A 19829-nucleotide genomic window follows, 5' to 3' on the forward strand; every position below is an offset into this window, starting at 1 on the left:
ATTTAATAGATTACTGTTAAGTAGCTTTAACCTTTTAAGACAATCCACACTATATAATTATTTACAAATGAGCTCAATGTTGGATTAAGGGCTAGTTTGGTAATGTTATAACTTGTAAAATAATCGTTGGTAACTGTGTTATAGAAACAATTACATGTGAAAGAATCAGTGAAATATTTGGTATAATTTATTTTTAAAAGTACTGTTAGTTTTAAAAGCGGTTGTATATATTTGGTAAATCGTACTGTTAATCTACAGTAAAAATGTAAATAACTAAATTAGACATAATATTGGATGAAATTTATTTCAATATTTATAAACACACACACACACACATATAATATTTCTCAATATGTATATATAATTATTTGATAACTAAAATAAATATTTTATAGTATCAGTATTTTTATTTTTTATTGTGTTGTCTCAATATAATTGATAATAATAATAACAATAATCCTTTAAGGTTAATGATTTTATTTCCTAATAATCAACCAAAATTTTGAAAGTTTATAATATATATATGGGGCAAAACTATGGTGCAACTGTGGTACCATACCACAGCTGCATCCATCCATTGGATGCTATATGATGATATATACAAAATCATATTAAATGTAAAAGTGATTCTCAAAATCAAAACTTGAAAATCTACTATAAAATTGAGTAAATTTGCCAAAAATGATTTTTATAAAAATTTACCAAATATGAAAATTAATTTTTAGATTTTCAAATCACTTTTAAATCTCCTAAAAAACAATGCCAAGTGAGCCCTAAAAATCCGATTACAAGAACTTGTTCACTTGATACGAGATCGCAATATGGGTCACTACCCTCCGTAAGGGGAGTGACCTCGCACATGTGATCAAAACACATTCAATTAATCTCAATGAAAAAAGGATTTTATAAGAAAATTTCAGGAATGTCCAAAGGTCTACTCCACAAGTCATAACATTAATTACTCAACAATTTCACAGGATGAATTGCAACTGTACTCAACTTATAACAACTAATAAATTAGGTTAGAATTAAATTCATACGTAGGTTTGCTTCAATTTTTCCTATTTTAATAGACAATCCTTGTGAATTCTCCAAAAAATTGTGCTCCAAAATAGCAGTTGTAGGTAAATATAAAACTCAAATTTGAAGCACAACGACAAGAAATGTTAAATTCATAATCTCTTTTAAATAATAAAAGAATTTACAAACACTTGATTAAATTGTACTGTAAATATTAGTTATGTTTCTAAATGATATTGAAAACAACAATATTTTATGAGTAATTACAAAATTTGATACCATCAAGAATATAATTGCTTTTCGGTTAGGTAAGAGTTGGATGGAAAACTATATCCTTCCCACCTTTTCGTAAATTGGTTAAGGTTTGAAACTCTATATTTACATTTCGGAGTTGATTTCCTTTAAATGTAATTTTAAAAATTATATTTTAATCAATTGTATTTTTACAATTACCATATATATAAATTTTTGACGATTGCTAATCTTAAGTATATGTGCACCCGTGGACATTACTAGCAACATTTATAATTGCTAATTTTAACAAGTAATACTTCTCAAAAATATCAAAAATGGAGGTGGGAAATAAAAATATCAATTTGTACCTGTCCGTGAAAAATTAGAAATTTTGAATTTGATTGACATTATATTTCCCGTAGAATATATCATACTGCCTAATCTGAAATAAAGGCAGTGGTTTTTATTTTTATTTTTGTTTGAGCTTTTGTTGAAAATGGAAGTAGTAGTTCAAATTAATTTCACCATGCAAGGAATATTCATTTTTTTTTTTGGTTCTGAGTGCTCAACAACCAGACATTCTAGATCATTTTTTTTTCAAGTGCCCAACAACCAAAAAATAACACTCCAGTGACCTTTTCGACACTCATGCATGCATGCAAGCCACAAAGGAAAAATAAAAGATCACTTAAATTTAACAACGGAAAATTGAATCTACAAAGATATAATATCTGTAGGATTGAACATCATTAGTCAAAGCAAAGTAGATTACAAAAGAGTCGAAACCCTTCAACATCATAATTCATCAAAATCTGAAACAAAACAAAACCAAATTTAAGCTACAAAAAATTCAATAAGTAATTTTACTGGAATTTTAAGACAGTTATAATAGAGAAGAATTAACAGAGATATAGCCCTAAATACATATCAAGTTTCTACAATTAGCCATCTCTGACCGATAGTGCCTAATAACAAATGGTCAGAATATGCAACCTAAATACACTACCCTCGTACACAAAAAAATAAGAGGGCATCCAGGAGCACGAAATGCATCTACAACACCATCTTCTAAGGCCACACATGGCTCATCTGCTTCTTTAGGTGAATGAACTGACAAAGGTTCTAATAAACAGTTACTCGACTACCTAACCAAAAAATGATTAGTATATGCTATACCAAAAAGGTTTTGTTACAAAAAAATTCAAAAACAAAATGGCTTCGAATACCAAAATATAAAAGTTGCCATTCCAAGTGTAGTGACACCTAGTTCAAAACACAAGCAGATGATTAATAACAAGTTTAATTGGTCTACCCAAAACATCATAACTCACTAAAAGAAATAGAAAAAACAACTTAATAACAATTGATAAGCATAGGACATAAGATCAAAAATGGGAATGACAAGCGACTTAACATACCTTTAGAGATCATAGTAATGTTTTTAATAAAGCCTCGGACGGTGTCTGGTTAAGATTAATATTTCTGGCAGCTTTTCTTAATTCTGAAGTTTGTTTACAAGGGGCCCTTTGCGAGTCAGCAGCACCACACTTTCCATATCCATTGGAAGCATCTTGCATGAGTTTATGCCGAATATCATTAAGTGGAGATTGTGCTGGATAGAGTGCCAACAGGATGCGAGCATAATCCGAATCGTGCTAACAAAAAAGAAACACTAATTACAACAATTTCTATATGCTCACAAGATGAATTTATATAAAAATAACAAAGTCCACATAGTTCACGACTCCAGTGGTTGTTACCTAATTACTAGCAGCAAGCTTATTTTTTCACAAAAGTAGTTGACTTGCAACATATAATAATGCTTCTTAAATATAAATACTTGGCCTTTTACATATGCAGATTTTTAACAATTCACATTTTTTGTGCTTGTTTACTTGCTAAAAAGTATGCCTTATTGCTTTCAAAACTAGATATCTTCTAAAAACAGCTTGCTTAATACATCCTTAAAAGGAAAAAAAATTATCAAGTACTCCTAGTTATGCCTTAAAAGTACTCTTCATAAAGAAAACTTTAATATTTATTACTTCTTTGCAGTACTCCTCTGTTATCATTGTTATTAATCTAAATACAGAATCATTAAACATAATGACTGATAAATGGTCTGAAGAAAGCATTGATCATGAACTAAATATCAGAATCATCAATGTTCAAGATTGAAAAAAAAAGCATATACCTGATAAGACTGGTCAGCAACAATAGAGGGATTGTCCATATATTTCAAGGTGTAGTATCCACAATCAAAATCATTTGGCTGTTGTGGCAAACCAGTTTGACGACCAAGTTGAAAATGCAGAAAATTGAAATTTGAACCAAAACGAAGTCGAGCCTCTCTAAGTAGCAAAAAATCCAGTGAGGCGAGCTGCCAACATCAACCAGAATAAGTGTTAACAAAATTTAGAATGTTATTTAATCAAATTCCGACTAACGCACAAATGTAGTCAATCCTCCTAAGAACATACAATTGTCAATGACTGATTAATCATTTTTTCTCTTTGACTGAGAGATTCCAATGAATCCCAAATATCAGCAGTTTGACGAAGAATGTCAATAACAAGCATGTACCAATGAGCTTCACAATGTACGGGCACATAAATCTGCAGTTGTAGGAGAGTAAATACAATTAATGGCAAAATGTTTTGTTATCAAGTTAGTAAAATGAAAAAGATACCAAGGAACTTTGTAAAAATACAAACCACAAACAGTTCATTAAAAAAAATCATGTTATGCGCTAAACCTTTTCACAAGTTTCCAACTGGGGCATGTAGCGCTCTTTGAACCTAGAAGCTCGAAGATAGGGTTTTAGATCACCCGAGTCACCCAATACAACTTGCTTTAAATTTAAGTGGCACAAATTAAAAGAATAAAAACATTTTGTTAGTTGACATTCTACATGATCTCATTTAAAGAGTAATGATTGAATTAAAAATATTTAATTTCTGGTTATCTTACGGAATAATATGACGGCAAGAACCAACATCGAGGAGAGGTGATATCCTTTTGGGCCTCTTCAATAGTCTTGTACTCTGCGTACATAGTAATAATCTGAAATTTTTTTTAACAGTTGCGACCAAAGTGGAACATTAGTTAAGAGATATGCACATATATACTAATTGAAAATAATGGCATCATTAGTATTGAATGAATCCTAAATATTATACATAGTAGGCATAGAGTATTACATCACCATCAATCCATGCTCTCGGCAGGAGGGAATGTATACTGCTCCGTGTTATGCTGCTGTATTCTGTACGGACAACAACATCCCTTTATCATGAAAAAACAACATTATTACAATGAATAAAAGCAAGATTAAGAGATTTATATCTATATTCGAAACAATCTAGCCATTTACAAAAACATTTCATTATTACTAGACCATACATTTCAGCCAACTTGTCGTAAACAAGGTAAAGAATAAGCTTTTTTTCATCCTCGGTAAATGGAGTGGGAACTGAAAATGGACCAGCAAAAAATCGGGGTTGGGTAGACTTGAGATTGACATTCTTTTCTTTAGAAGTTTGAATATGCATTCCCTTTGCAGTTGATTGTATCATCACAAGACCCTCCTACAAAAGAAAAAAAATTAAAATTCACATATTCTGAGGTAATGTCACAACATACAATTATGATAAATATAAAAACAACAGTAACAAAGACACTTTAATACCTTAGAATCCTTAAGAATCAGTTCTTGTTTTCCCTTGGACATTTCCATTTTCTTTGAGGGTAATGCATCTGTCTTTTCACAATCCATAGCCATTTCTAATGTCCTCAATATTTGATATAATTGTCGTTCCTTTGTGTTTAAGCTGGAACCATCATAAGGAGAGTTTATCTTATCATAACCTCGGGCTGAACTTTCATTTGATGAGATTTCAATAAACTCAGCCCCAACATTATTTTCTTGCGCAGACACAAACTCGTGGGAAGGAGTTTTAATGTTATCTGTGGTAGGATGATGGGCATGAGGAGCAACTCGGTCCATAATTTGCCTTTGATGTAGCAATTCTTTTAGCATTTTAGTTTGGTCAGATATCGCATTAGATAAATAATCAACCTTAAATGTCAGTATCCTGATTGAAAGTATTTGTTTCTGAATTATTTCTTCAAAATTGAGATGTCTAACAACTTTTGATCGAGAAGCTTCACCGGTATCAGCGGTACGCATCTGAATCTGTTTAATTGAGCAGATAAATGATATCAAAAAATAAGGATAATGCCATTTCTCACACATTATTATGGTAATTATAATGATAAGCACTCTACAATAAAATTTACCTTATTACTTCCAATCCCTCCCCGAGATCTCAATCACTTCATGAACCTCTTCACCATTGATTCTTTCCAGAATGTCACAGGAGTTTTGGTCCCATCAGGCTGAATGCAGTTGTATGCAACATTATGGAGGTAAAAAATCTGTATAAACATATTATAGTTAAGAAAATCTGTATAAACAGCCGTCCATGACCAGAAAAATGCTAAAATTCAATTATGAAAATCATCTTACCTGTAGGAAAAGAAGAGATCCCCCAACATATGTAGTTTCACAATTCTTATATTTGCCAATGGATTTTGCCAGCCATTTATAACAAAACGAAGCCTAATTAAGTGATTTAACATTGAGAACATCGTTGCACGGATGCAAGAACAAATGTGATATATAACCACTTATTGGGCATAACAACGTGGCTAGTGCAAACAAAGTAAACGCAACCTGCTCATATCAAAACTACTATTTGTAAAATGAACAATAGCAAACATGAATGAGTTTGATAAATGGCTGATATGTGCTCATATTTCACAGTAACTTCAAATGTTTTATACAATTATGCATGCAAATATTATAGAAAAAATACAAATGGTGTCAGAATAGAATATAATATGAAAGAAAAATAACAGATATTCATGATTTAATATAATAATGGGTGTATGCATAAATGTGCCAAAATCAACTTTGTTACAAACCTTGAAAATCCAGCTGGTTTTATCTTCTTGCTTTATAATATCCTCAAGCGTCTTGATGTTGATCCCTTTGACTGTTGATTGAAAAATATCTTGTAATTCAGCAATATTTTCACTTGGTCCACCCAATTGTATTGGTATACCTCCATCTTTTACACCCATGACATCTGAAAATGTTCTGTGGCACAGTTTCAAATTTTGACCATGAAGTTCAATAATGTTGCATTCAGGTTTGAATTGATCCACCAACCAACGACATAATTGCCTCCTTAGTCGACCACATTGGATTTCAAGTAGGCTTCCAAATCCTATATCTCTTATTGCATTTTTGTTGTCTTCTGATAAGTTACCAACAAGAGAACAAAATCGGTCAGGCGCACACCTAGTTTCCAAGGTTAACTTATTTGCCTTAATAATTTTTGATTCATTGTTATCCGAATATGCATCTGCACAGCCAATCCTTTCACATTGCTTTTTGTGACTTGCCTTATGTTCTGCTGAAAGTTCTCTGTTGGTTTTCCTAGTGTGTTTCCTCAACTATCACAAAAGTAATAAAGATTAAAAAAATTTACATATGACTTCTCAAAAGCTCTTCTCATACTAATTTTAAAAAAATACTAATTTGTGACTTGCCATTAATGAACATACTAATTTTAAAAAATATCTATACATATACTGACCCCAATAGTGGTAGACAAATTAAAATTATGACTTCTCAAAAGCTCTTCTTCATCGCTGCAACTGCATGACATTGAATTAGTAGTTATCTAGTATGCGTGTCGGATAATAAATGAATATAGTTACTTACAAGTGAGAGACAAATCCATATGTTGAAGATTTAGGAACTGCATTTTCATTGTTTACTTTCGGAAGACAAGTACTACTCTTTTGTAAGTTTATTGATTCTCGTTTACGCTTGTGTAGCTGATTGTCCATCCGTTTTCCTATGTAAAACATTGAAAATCCATCCATTAAAACCTATAACATTTTTAAAAAAAAATTACTTATTTCATTCTATTTATTTTACCAAAATTTACTTTCCTATTTAAACAATATACTTTATTGCTGCGTTTTAAGCTTTTTCTTTTTCATTCTCTTCATATGAATATCATATAAACACATGTTAATTCTTTCCCCCTTCGGTCAGCATATCCCCACACAGCTTATTAGATTATACCCTTCAATTAATAAATTCTTCTCTATTAAAAAATTATACCAATGGTTTAACTCGCAATTCTAAAGGATATGTGGTAATTTGGTAAGACGTACCTGTTACAGGAAGGTTTCTTTGAATTAGAAATCTCCTTACATAGTCTCGTTAGTTGAGGTTGTTTCTTTTTGAGAATAAATTGATCTGTTTAAAATGCAGACTTCATAAAGACATAAAGACAATAGGAAAAATTTTCAAACTAATTAAGAAATTACCTTATAGAAAGAGAATTTAATCACGATTCTAAAGGTATTCATAGATTTGAAACACGATAAATAACACAACAGTAATATGAAAATTCGTACCATTAGTTTTCTTTAAGCTGCAGGTGAATTTCTTTAACTACATTTTTGTTCTGGGCGTTGATTGAGGCTGATCCTTCGTTGATTGAGCTGATTCTTCGTTGAAATTATACTATTTAGTGCTGGTACTTGGGCGGTCAATTTGTAATTTTGGATTTGAGAAAGAGATTCAGAGAAAGCCGACCAACTTCCAGTCTCACCACACCATCAATTTTTTCATTAAAAGGGGATAGCAATTGAATGCCCAATTGCCTGAGCTTTAGAGACAGATGAAAAGAGAACGGGTAAAAAAAATATCTTATTTATACCACATCTCAATCAATCGCAACTGATACTTTCGGTAGCCAACATTAGCCAAAAAAAATATAATCCGTTGGATTACTTTTGAGTGCGATCCAAAGGCCAATTAATTTTTAAATAAAAAATTCAATAACGATGTATGTGGTGCAGCGTTGTATTACAGGTGGAGCCTGAAAATAAGTCATGTACTTCAAATTAGAGATTGTTGAAAGTCTTGTCAAAATATTCACACACTTTTAGTCTAGAAGAAAAAAGACTCAGATGTGATAACAAATTTTTTTTTTATTATGTTACGTATTTAATAGAATAACTAAACACTAGTTGGGCAGCCATGGTCTCCCTTCAAACTATACCCATTCGTAACCCTAATGCCATAACCTAATCGCTGTGCATTCTTATCCAAATTTGTATTGATCCAATGCTTGTTAAAAAAGTTTTACTCATCTTAGTTTCTACTAATATATCATTGACTTGCATAATAAAGTCTATGGCTTTCTCAGGCAACTAAAAAAATGAATTTCTCAACATGCCTTTTGTTATTAGCTTGCAATAAATTTTGTCAATCACAAAAATAAAATAAAAAATTATTAAACAATGTGCAAAACCACAGTAGTTAATTAAACTAGACTTGTGACACATGTCAAATTTAGTCCACGTGTCAGTCAATGAACATGCCACTCTTTTGCATTTATCACATCACATTTGAGTCTAAGCATAAAAAAATGGAGACGACAAATAAAAAGCAAAGCAAAAGCAAGCACACAGAGGGTAAGAAAATGGTAGCATTGAAATCTCTAAAATCTTATGGACAAAAGGATTAACATCTCTAAAACCTCACCAAAGGACTTCACTAATATGCTACTTCCAATAATCAATCACCAAGAGTATTATAAATTAAAACTGAGTAAGAAAATTGCAGAGCATCTTGGGCAAAAAGGGGTTACTATTAATATTCCCAAATCAATTCTTTCAATATTCATCAAGAATATTATAAATTAAAATTGATTAATATTGGTTTGAGTTTATCTTTTCCTTGAATTACGATGCATCAAAGAGCTTGTAACTGCTCATGCTCATAGAATTGCATCTAACAAATGAAATCTCTCAATTCAGAACTGTCATGCTCTTTATTAATTGTGCCCTTATGTGGATGTTCCCCATTAGTGAGACAATTAAATAACACCATCCTAAGACAATCACAATTAAATTTATTTGTCGTTGGCAACCATTTTTAGAGTTCAAGGGATCGCCAACCCACCGTACCTATAATAAAAACCAAATAGTAAGCCTACAACACGTTTGTAGTAAAATATGCTAACAAACTTATGGAGAATTGTATTACTAAGCAATATATTAATTTCATAGAGTTGTGACATCAAAAATTGTCTCTTTTTGCCAAGTAAATCACTCCCAAACTATTACTTTTCTAATTAACTATTGAATGTATGAAAATGTTAGTATTATACCTATTATGTGCAGGCAGTTCTTAAATCTAACACAAATGATGTTAGATTCATATCAATTTTGGCTTGCCACCTATTAGTTCCACTTTTGAGTAGAATATTTTCGTGCTTCAAATCACCATGTGCAATTCCCTACTTATGGAGGTAGATAATAAACAATTGATATAAACAATTTTAACTACTTTTCTCTCTAACTATTTATACAATTACAATTAGTTTGCATCTCTATTGTATCCTCAAATGAACAATCCTTTTGTCAAAATTTTATTGACATTTGAAAAAAATTGGTTCAACTATATGCCCACATCAATATCTTGATAGCTTCATGATGCTCCTCTTGTACACCTCTCCAAACAATCAAGCTATACTTAATATACCAATTTCTTGAGGTTCACATTAAAGAATAAAGTGAGCTCATGTAGATTGCCAGTCCATCGAAACTAATCAGTAAAATATCTAAATGTGGACATTGTGATAAGAATGATATGATATCTACTCATTGACTTTGTTGTATTTCTAGCATGACTACCAGCTATATAACTAAATTATAGATATAATTTGTGTTAGCAAGTCTATTAGAGAGTTAGTAGTGAACTTGTTAGCGTCTGTTACATCAAGTTTGTATACTATAAATAGTGTGTTATACATAGATTCTATATTTATTCAATTTTAATAAAACTCTCTATGACTTTGTTAATTTCTTTCATTATCTATTTTGTTTTCCTTTTTTTTCTTTCAACCAAACCCTAAACTCAAACCTTAACGAGAATCAAAAGTAAAAATGATAAATAAGACAATTAACAACCAGATTTAAAGTTATTTGTATTTCGTCATGCTTAAGTTCCCTCTTAGTTCACATGTTGTATTGATAAGACAATTCACATATCCTATGGATAGAACATGTAAATGTTGATATTGTGGCAAGATAAAAAGTAAAGATGGTGATAAGAAAATTAACAGTTAGAGTAATTGCAGTTTACACTTCTCTAAACTCGAATAATTTCCAAACTCTAGCATGGATTGAAAATTAAATCATGTACTTCAAGTTTTTGAGATGTGGGATAGTCTTATCAAAATATTTGTATACTTTTGATTTAAAAGAAAAAAGTCCAACAAATGATGGCCTAAAATGATAAATTATGAATTTGTACACTTTTGATCTAAAAGTAATAAAAGCCAGAAAATGAGCACCTAAAATGGTGTACTACAAATTCATACACTTTTCCTCCTACAATGGCATCCAACAAATGAAATCTCTCAGTTCAGTACTGCTCACTCTTTTGGTCGGTCATGCCCTCAAGTGGATATTCCTCATCGGTAAGGCAATAAAATAACATTATCTCAATGCAGTAACGATTAGATTTGTTTGTCAATGATAGCCATCAGTAAAGTTCAGTGGATTGCCAACACACAATGCCTATAATAAAAAACAAACGGTAAGCTTAAAATATGTTCATAGGTAAATTATGCTAACAAACTTATGGATAATTGTATTGCTAAGCAACATATCAATTTCACAAAATTGTGGCACCAACAATGGTCTCTTATGCCAAGTAAATCACTGCAAACTATTACTTATCTATTCAACAATTGAATTTATGAAAATGCTTATACTATACCTATTTATGTAGGTAGTTCCTAAATCTTAATATAAAATCCTAAGTGATTGACAGTTATGACATTCTAAAATTATGATTTCTTTCCTTGAAATGATGTTATATTTATATCAATTTTGGCTTGCCACCTATTAGTTCTGCTTTTTAGTAGAATATTTACAAGATTCAAATCATTGCACAGTCATGCCAATTCCAATCGATAAACTAAGCATAAACATTCAATAAGTATAATTTACTACATAAATAATTGAATATTCAGTTTACTTACTCAATTATTTCTTGAAAATTAAGGACGAGACCATGGATCTTTTTTTTTATGCTATTGGGATTTGGACAGTGTCACTAAATTTAGATTTTTCTTGAATAAAAAATAATCCTGAAGCCTGAAGTTGCACTATTTCATATATATCTCTAAATGGTCTTCGTGATCTTTGTCTCAAAAAATGGACAATCTTTCCCTCATAATTATTCTTCAATTTATCAAGATTATGGTTTAAATATCTTTCAGAATCTTTTGGTAATATTTTAACACTTGCCCAACATTCTTCATGTGTGCCACTGTACACAATTGAGCCCATACCCGAGCTGCCAATTTCTTCTTACCAATTAACCTCCATTAATGAACTGCAAAGAGAAATCAGAAAGAAATTCAGTATAAACATTTCAATTCTAGATGTGTATAAGAATTAAGATGAGATAGAGAATTTAAATATAATACATAAATACATACATACATACATACGCACACACACACACATACATGTATGTATATATATAAATCCAAAATAGTCATGACCATGTTCTTTCTTATTACTCCTTCTCCCTCTAAACAACATCACTGTTACAATCTTTATTTTAATTCATTCTAAATTTGTTCACCATAAATTCTCATAAATAAATAAAAAATCACTCCAATAGCAAGAATGATAACAATTAACGACAACCATAATAGAGATATCAAACTGGGTCAAATTGGGTTATTTGTCCAACCACAAAAATATTTATCATTGTTGCAGGATTATGTTGGGCCTGCTTATATTATAAGGATTATCTTTTAGTAAAGTAGGCCAATCTTACCATATAAAAATTACAACCAAGCCCTAAATGTTAGTAAACCCATACAATTCAACAAGTCCTAAGAATAAAATATATAAATTAAAGATGATGGTAAGACAATTAACAACTAGATTTGATGTTAATTGTACTTCTCTATGCTAAAATCTAGTGTCAATTAAAAATTAAATCATGTACTTCAATTTTTTGAGATGTGGAAAGTCTTGTCAAAATATCCATACACTTTTGATTTATAAGTAAAAAGACCAAGAAATGACGGCCTAAAATGGTCAACTATGAATTCGTACACTTTTCATGCACTTCAATTTTTGGAGATGTGGGAAGTTTTGTCAAAATACCCATACACTTTTGATTTAAAGGTAAAAAGACCAAGAAATGCTGCCTAAAATGGTAAAGAATTTATACACTTTTGATCTAAAAGTGCAAAAAACCAAAAAAGAGCACATAAAATGGTATACTATGAATTTGTACACATAAAATTCAACAAGTGCTAAGCCATAAAATCCAATTAGCAATGTTAAACTAAAAATTGAACATGTCGATAATTTAGGGATACTTAGCTATTTTCTTGCCATTTGAATAAAATAGGAAAATAGCATAAATCAGGAAAGTAGATTATTCTGATTTTATGGTCCTAAAATTAGCCCTAGAATTACTCTCTTGTTTTCCTATTTATTTTTACCAATCACTATCTTTGAATAATAAGAAAGAATTGCATAGTTTTGTCTCTATGTTTCTTTTTCCTATTTGCTACATGGTATCAGAGCTTTACGGTTCAATCATGAATTACAAAGCAGCCATGGTTGGCTCTAATTCGACTTCGTCCGACGCTAACAGTACTGCGACATCATCTGAAGGGATTTCCAAGCCATCCCCAATTGTGCCAGTCAGTGAAAGCACTTTGCAAATAACCATTCACAAGTTAAATGGTAAAAACTGTTTAGCGTGGTCTCACTCTGTGCGTTTGGTGATTGATGGCAAAGGAAAACTTGGATATTTAAATGGAGAAGTCAAACCTCCAACCATTGATGATCCCAAATTCCTGCAATGGCGATCAGAAAATTAGATGGTTACTATCTGGCTTATTAATTCCATGGAACCAATTTTGGGAAAGTCGTTCATGTTTCTGCCAACCGCTCATGATTTTTTAGAGGCTATTAGAGAGACGTACTCTGACCTAGAGAATCATTCTCAACACTCGTATGTGGCGAATGCAACAAGGTGATAGAGATGTAACTACCTATTATAATGACATGATGATTTTATGGCAGGAATTAGATATGTTTGAAGTTGAGGTATGAGAGAATCCAAATGACAGCATTTGATACAAGAAAAAGGTTGAGCAAAGTTGAGTGTTCTATTTCTGGCGGGTCTAAATAAAGACCTTGATGACGTTCGAGGGCGAGTTTTGGGTTGAAAACCTCTGCCCTCTATTAGAGAAGGATTTTCAGAGGTTCGCCGTGAGGAGGCTCGAAGACATGTAATGTTAAAGACAGTAGAGGAACCAAAGACTGATCTGGATGGTTAAGCTCTTGTAGCTCATGGTAATGAGCAAAATGAGATTGATGATGAGGCAAACAAAGGCCATGGTGTGATCATTGTTGGAAACCGTGCCATACACAAGAAAGCCATTGGAAACTCTATGGAAAACAATTGGAAAAAGAAATCAGGTGATGATGCTCGGCTAGCAGGAGATACTCATGCTTTTCAGGCTAGCACTACAAATCCAGAGCATCAATCATCCTCAGAATCTATTCCTTTTACTAAGGAACAAATGAAGCACTTGTACAAGATGCTTCAATCGCAATCTGTAGGAAATTCTAGTTCATCTTGTTCTTTAGCCCAATCAAGTAATTTTTTCACCACAACCTTTACTTGTATCAATCCAAACACCTCCTGGATATTACATTCAGGAGCAACTGATCATATGACTGGGTCCTCGCAGTTGTTTTCTTCTTATTCACCTTGTGCAGGAAATAAAAAGGTAAAAATAGCTTATGGTTCCTTTGCAATTGCTGTAGGGAAAGGAAAAATTATTATTTCTCCTCTTTTTTCTTTAAGAGATGTTCTTCACGTTCCTCATTTATCCTATAATCTCTTGTCGGTCAGTAAATTAACTCGTGATCATAATTGTCAAATTAATTTTCGGTCTTCTCATTTAAATTTCAGGATTTAATCTTGGGGAAGACGATTGGGAATGCTAGGCAAGACGGTGGCCTCTACCTCTTTAATAATGGTTCAAACTTTGGAAGGCAAGACCAGTAGATTTGTTTCAATTCTATTTCTATTTCGAGTAACAATGAGATTATGTTATGGCATTTTCGGTTAGGACATCCAAATTTTCAAAATTTAAAGTAGTTATTACCCAAATTATTCATGGATAGAAATGCTTCTATTTTCCAATGTGAAGTTTGTGAATTACCTTAATATCATCGTGTTTTTTTTCCACCACAACCATACAAAATATCAGAACCATTTACTATGATTCACAGTGATGTATGGGGTCTGTCTAGAGTGGCAAACTTTTTCTGGAAAACGCTGGTTTATTACATTTATTAATGATCATACTGGAGTTACTTGGGTATTTTTGCTAAAAGATAAATTTGATGCTGAAAGTGTGTTAAAAATTGTTTATACTATGGGACAAACACAATTTCAGACCCATATTAAAATTTTTCGAAGTGATAGTGGCAGAGAGTTTTTTAATCATGTGTTAGGGAACTTTTTTTTTATGAAAAATGAATTATACATCAAAGTTCTTGTAGCAATACTCCTCAACAAAATGGAGTAGTTGAAAGGAAGAATAAGCATCTCCTTGAAGTTGCTAGGGCCTTGAGCTTTACAACTAAAGTTCCAAAGTATCTTTGGGGAGGGAACAAGATCCTCTCCTGATTTGAGCATTACTGAGCTTTTAATAGTCTTTTGTCATGTATCTTTTAGTGGTAGTGTATGAGTAAAATTTAACTTCTTTTACTTTTTTATTTATTAACAATGAATCAATGATTGAGTTATTTGCTCAGGACATGATCAGATCATGAAAGAATCTTGATCCCTTTAGGGAAAGCTATTTTGATAGCCACATTTTTTATAAATAGAATGCCTACAAGAACTTTGGGATTTAAGACACTAATAGATCTTTTTAATGAATATTTTCCAACTTCAAGGTTAATAACGAGTATTCCCTTAAATAATTTTGGCAGTATTGCTTTTGTTTATAACCATGACTCTAGAAGGACAAAACTTGATCTAAAGGCACATAAATGTATTTTTGTAGGCTATCCTACAAATAAAAAAGGTTATAAATGCTTTAATCCAGTTTTGAAAAAAAGTTATAAAGAAGGACAAAACTTGATCCAAAGGCACATAAATGTATTTTTGTAGGCTATCCTACAAATAAAAAAAGGTTATGCTTTAATCCAGTTTTGAAAAAAAAATGTTTATTTCTACAGACGTCACTTTCTTTGAAGGACAATCATACTATCATAATTTTCATTTTCAGGGGGAGAAAAACAATGGTGAAAATGATATATTTTTAAATGATTCTGACTTAACCATTGAATTTGATTGTATTAATAATGAAGTTTTGCCTGAAGAAAATGAGAAAGGAAATACAAATGAATTAACTGGTGAAAATTTTGGACAACCTCCGTTAATGCCATCACAGAACCAAAATGCTGGAAAGTCAGAGATGTGTATGAAACAGTATAAAGGTCTTGTGTATTCAAAAGAGACCTAGAACAAAAAAGGAAGAGGAGCATTGTCCTACAGTATCACTAAGAATCTTACCAGAGGTTGATGAGACCCATCAAGGGAATATCATTAAAGCTTCGAGTGATCTTTTGCACATTCATGGAGGCCCAATTACAAGAGCTAGAGCCAAAAAGATGCAAGCTGCATTAAATGGATAAATTGAGAAAATATGGATTGAAAATGCAATTCAAGATGTAAGACATCATGAATTGGGCTTGGAGAGAAGACATGGCATTGAGGGCATTATTCAAGCTATTGGGCAGCCAAATACACAATTTGGATCAAATATAGAAAGGGAAAATTCAGAATAAATCTGGTATTGATTGAGCTAGAATTAATGTGCAAGCTATATACCCTTGGAAAGATATTTAAGTTATCTTTCCAATGCATTTTACAGAGCTGAATTTGGAGTTCTCTAGAATGAGTTATGATCAATTTATTACAGCTTGTTCAGGCTTGGGAATTCAAACGACTCCTTTGATTATTCAACTTCATTTATTTGTTTTGTGTCAAGTTTATCAATGTGTTAGGTAAGTCTACCATTGATAATGGTGGGCTAGCATTATGTTTTTCAATGCTAACATTAATAATGGTGGGTTGGTGAAGGCTTTTAAAGCACCATTTGACAAACATATACTTGGAGGGTTGTTCCAATGTTTCCATTTGTATTTTTAGAATCTTGGGTTTCTTTTAGCCTATTTAAACTCAGCAACCTTGCTATATATGACAATTTAGAGATTAATGTTATTTGAATTTGAAAGATTATTCTTTCTTTGGTTCTTTTGAGAACTAGTGAACTTATCAAGAATTTGCATTCTTGTGGCGTTCCAAATTTAGACTTATCACTCACCTTCTCATCTATTTCTTGAGTGTGGCCTCAATATCATTTTCTATACCTTTGGTTCATGCTTTTCTTAAGCATTGGGTCAAGATTTTGTTTGTCATAAATCTATTTAGAACTTTCTTGTGAAGTTGAAACTACAATTTAAGCGTGAGTTTCAAAGTTTCATTGTGGGATTTCGTATCAGAGGTTGAATCATTAAATTCATGACAAGAATGCTCTAGGTAATTATGAGTTAAATTCCTCAAATCAAGATGATCTTCCTATTGCTCTTAGGAAAGGTTATAGGTCCTATACTAAACATCCTCTGTCCAACTTTATTTCTTATAACAATGTGACCCCTTCCTTTCGTGCTTTCATTTTATGAGTCTCTAGTGTGGTTATTCCAAATAATGTACAGGAAGATCTAAAGGTTCCTAAATGGAGGGAAGCTATTTTCGAGGAGATGAGAGCTCTGGAGAAGAATGCTACTTAGAAAAAGGTTGATCTGCCACAAGGAAAAGCTATTGTTGGTTGTAAGTGGGTATTCACCGTGAAATATAACTCTGATGGCTCCTTAGAACAATACAAGGCTCGACTGGTACCTAAAGGTTATACACAAACTTATGGAGTGGATTATTTTGAGTCTTTCTCTCCAGTAGCGAAAATAAACATTGTTGGTGTTCTTTTGTCAGTTGCTGCAAATCTTGATTGGTCCTTAAATCAGTTATATGTAAAGAATGCTTTCCTCAATGGTGATCTCGAAGAGGAAGTCTACATGGAGGCTCCACCTGGTTTTACTGAGAAGTTTGGATCCAAAGTATGTAGATTAATATTATATGGTCTTAAACAGTCACCTAGAGCCTGGTTTGAGAGGTTTACAAAGTTTGTGAAGAGTCAAGGCTATAGTCAAGGACAAGCGGATCATACTCTTTTTATAAAAGCCTTTACCAAAGACAAGCTCTCAATTTTGATCGTTTATGTAGATGATATAATTCTGACAGGAGATGATACAGAAGATATGAGCATATTAAAGCATTGTTTAGCCAAGGAGTTTGAGATAAAGGATTTAGGGCAATTGAGATATTTCTTAGGAATGGAAGTTACGAGATCAACGAAAGGTATAGTGGTGTCACAAAGAAAATATACCTTGAATCTCTTGAAAAAAACTGGTATGAGTGGGTGTAAGCTAGCTGATACTTCAATAGACCTAAATGTGAAGCTTGGAGAAATGAAAAGAGGAGTTCATGTGGATACTGGCAGATATCAAGGGTTAGTTAGGAAGTTGATTTATTTATCTCATACTCGACTTGATATAACTTTTGCTGTGAGTATGGTAAGTCAATTTATGCATTCTCCCTATGAGGAACATCTTGAAGCTGCATTTTGAATTCTTCATTATCTGAAAGCAACTCCAGGGAAAGGTCTATTTTTTGAAAAAAAAAAATGAGAAGAGAGGAATTGAGGTTTATACTGATGCAGATTGGGCAGGTTCAATCACTGAAAAAAGATCAACATCTGAATACTACACTTTTTTATGGGGTAATCTGGTTACTTGGAGGAGCAAAACGCAAAGTGTTGTTGCCAGAGGTAGTGCAGAAGCTGAATTTCATTCGATGGCTTAAGGAGTGTGTGAAGTACTCTGGTTGAAACGGGTTCTAGAAGAACTTAAACAACCATTTAGTCTCCCTATGAGGCTGTACTATGATACCAAATCATCTATAAGTATAGCACATAATCTAGTGTTACATGACAGAACAAAGCATGTTGAGATTGATAGACATTTTATAAAGGAGAAGCTTGATGAAGGGATAATTTGTACTCCTTTTGTTCCCACCATGAAGCAGCTTGCAGATATCTTCACCAAGAGCTTAATGAGACAACCATTTGAACTTCAAGTTAGCAAGTTGGGCATGATTGATATCTTTGTGCCAACTTGAGGGGGAGTGTCGATAATTTAAGAATTTTTAGCTATTTTCTTGCCATTTGAATAAAATAGGAAAATAGCATAAATCAAGAAAGTAGATAATTCTGATTTTATGGTCATAAAATTAGCCCTAGAATTACTTTCTGGTTTTCCTATTTATTTCTACCGATCACTATCTTTGAATAATAAGAAAGAATTGCAGAGTTGTGTCTCTCTGTTTCTTTTTCCTATTTACTATAGAACCCATCAAATCCAAATAAGCTTTAAAAAAATTGAACTTAATTTATAAACATCACCAATTCTATTTTTAATCCAAGGTATGGAAAAATAAAACCTTATATCGAACAAAGTAAAAGCAGTTGGAGTACTAAACTTACCGTGCAGTTGTAACGTAAATCAGAGAAGGATGGCAACAGCGAAATCTATTATTCTAAGCACTTAGGCGAGTAGCAATAAGTGGGGCTGTGGCCGATGGCTGGAAAAGGTTGCTGGGCTTGCACAACTGCTTTTTCCACACCTTGGGATATTTAGTGTCAAATCATCACCAATTTCCTTATTTATTTGATAATAGAGTTGGTTATTGAAGAGTAAGGTTTGTTTGCAACTTTATTGAAGAGTAAGGTTTTATTTATTTCTTTTTTACATAATTCCCAAAATATATTAGAGCCAAAAATCTTTCTCGTCATTTTGTCTTGGGCTCATTTATGGAAATTTAGGTTTCTTTGCTATCCTTGATAAATTAGTGTTTTCCATCCTTGTTTTAGAAAAAAAAATGGTATTCTTCACAATGATATTCTTTAACTATAAATGTATTTATACCATATTTTCAATAGCAAATGAAAATTAAAAAAAAAGTTTAATTGTCGTTTAAAAAAAAATATGATAAAAATATAAAATAGATATTATTTTGCAATTATTCATCATCCAATACATTATTTATTTTTTAATTTGTCTATTATTACTGATTTTACTTTATACATTAAAATGCAAATGAACGGGTAAAATTCAAACTATAGCTATTTTTTTCACATTTATGTAGTGGGCAATTTACAGGTCATTTTTGCATCCATATATGCGTAATGCCTAATTAATTTATAATTTAATAATAAAATTCAGACACATTATACAAA

At 31.9% G+C, this 19829-nt stretch overlaps 1 protein-coding gene and 1 long non-coding RNA gene across 2 annotated transcripts; both read right to left on the reverse strand.

Annotated features, from left to right (window-relative positions):
- Window positions 1-4050: 4050 nt before the first annotated feature.
- On the reverse strand, window positions 4051-4495 carry LOC18043599. Its single transcript, XR_002906120.1, has 3 exons — window positions 4455-4495; window positions 4225-4317; window positions 4051-4105 (listed from the first exon to the last, which is right to left on the reverse strand). It is a non-coding gene; the product is annotated as an uncharacterized LOC18043599 (long non-coding RNA).
- Window positions 4496-4504: 9 nt separating this feature from the next.
- LOC112095431 lies at window positions 4505-7173 on the reverse strand. The gene is made up of 8 exons (XM_024186187.1): window positions 7046-7173; window positions 6918-6978; window positions 6241-6774; window positions 5894-5989; window positions 5608-5691; window positions 4943-5449; window positions 4647-4841; window positions 4505-4519 (listed from the first exon to the last, which is right to left on the reverse strand). Exons 1-8 carry the CDS (start codon window positions 7171-7173, stop codon window positions 4505-4507), a joined length of 1620 nt encoding a protein of 539 aa, XP_024041955.1.
- Window positions 7174-19829: the final 12656 nt, after the last annotated feature.

This window comes from Citrus clementina, unplaced genomic scaffold, assembly GCF_000493195.1.
Source record: "Citrus clementina cultivar Clemenules unplaced genomic scaffold, Citrus_clementina_v1.0 scaffold_4, whole genome shotgun sequence".
NCBI classification, from domain to species: Eukaryota; Viridiplantae; Streptophyta; class Magnoliopsida; order Sapindales; family Rutaceae; genus Citrus; species Citrus x clementina.

Bases quoted from the DNA above. Each gene is read 5' to 3' on its own strand.
- LOC112095431 (XM_024186187.1), bottom strand. From the start codon at position 7,173: ATGGACAATCAGCTACACAAGCGTAAACGAGAATCAATAAACTTACAA. The intron at 6,979-7,045 runs GTAAGTAACTAT...AATGTCATGCAG, and splicing joins TATGGATTTGTCTCTCACTT to TTGCAGCGATGAAGAAGAGC. The intron at 5,450-5,607 runs GTGAAGAGGTTC...TCAATTAAACAG, and splicing joins CATTCTGGAAAGAATCAATG to ATTCAGATGCGTACCGCTGA.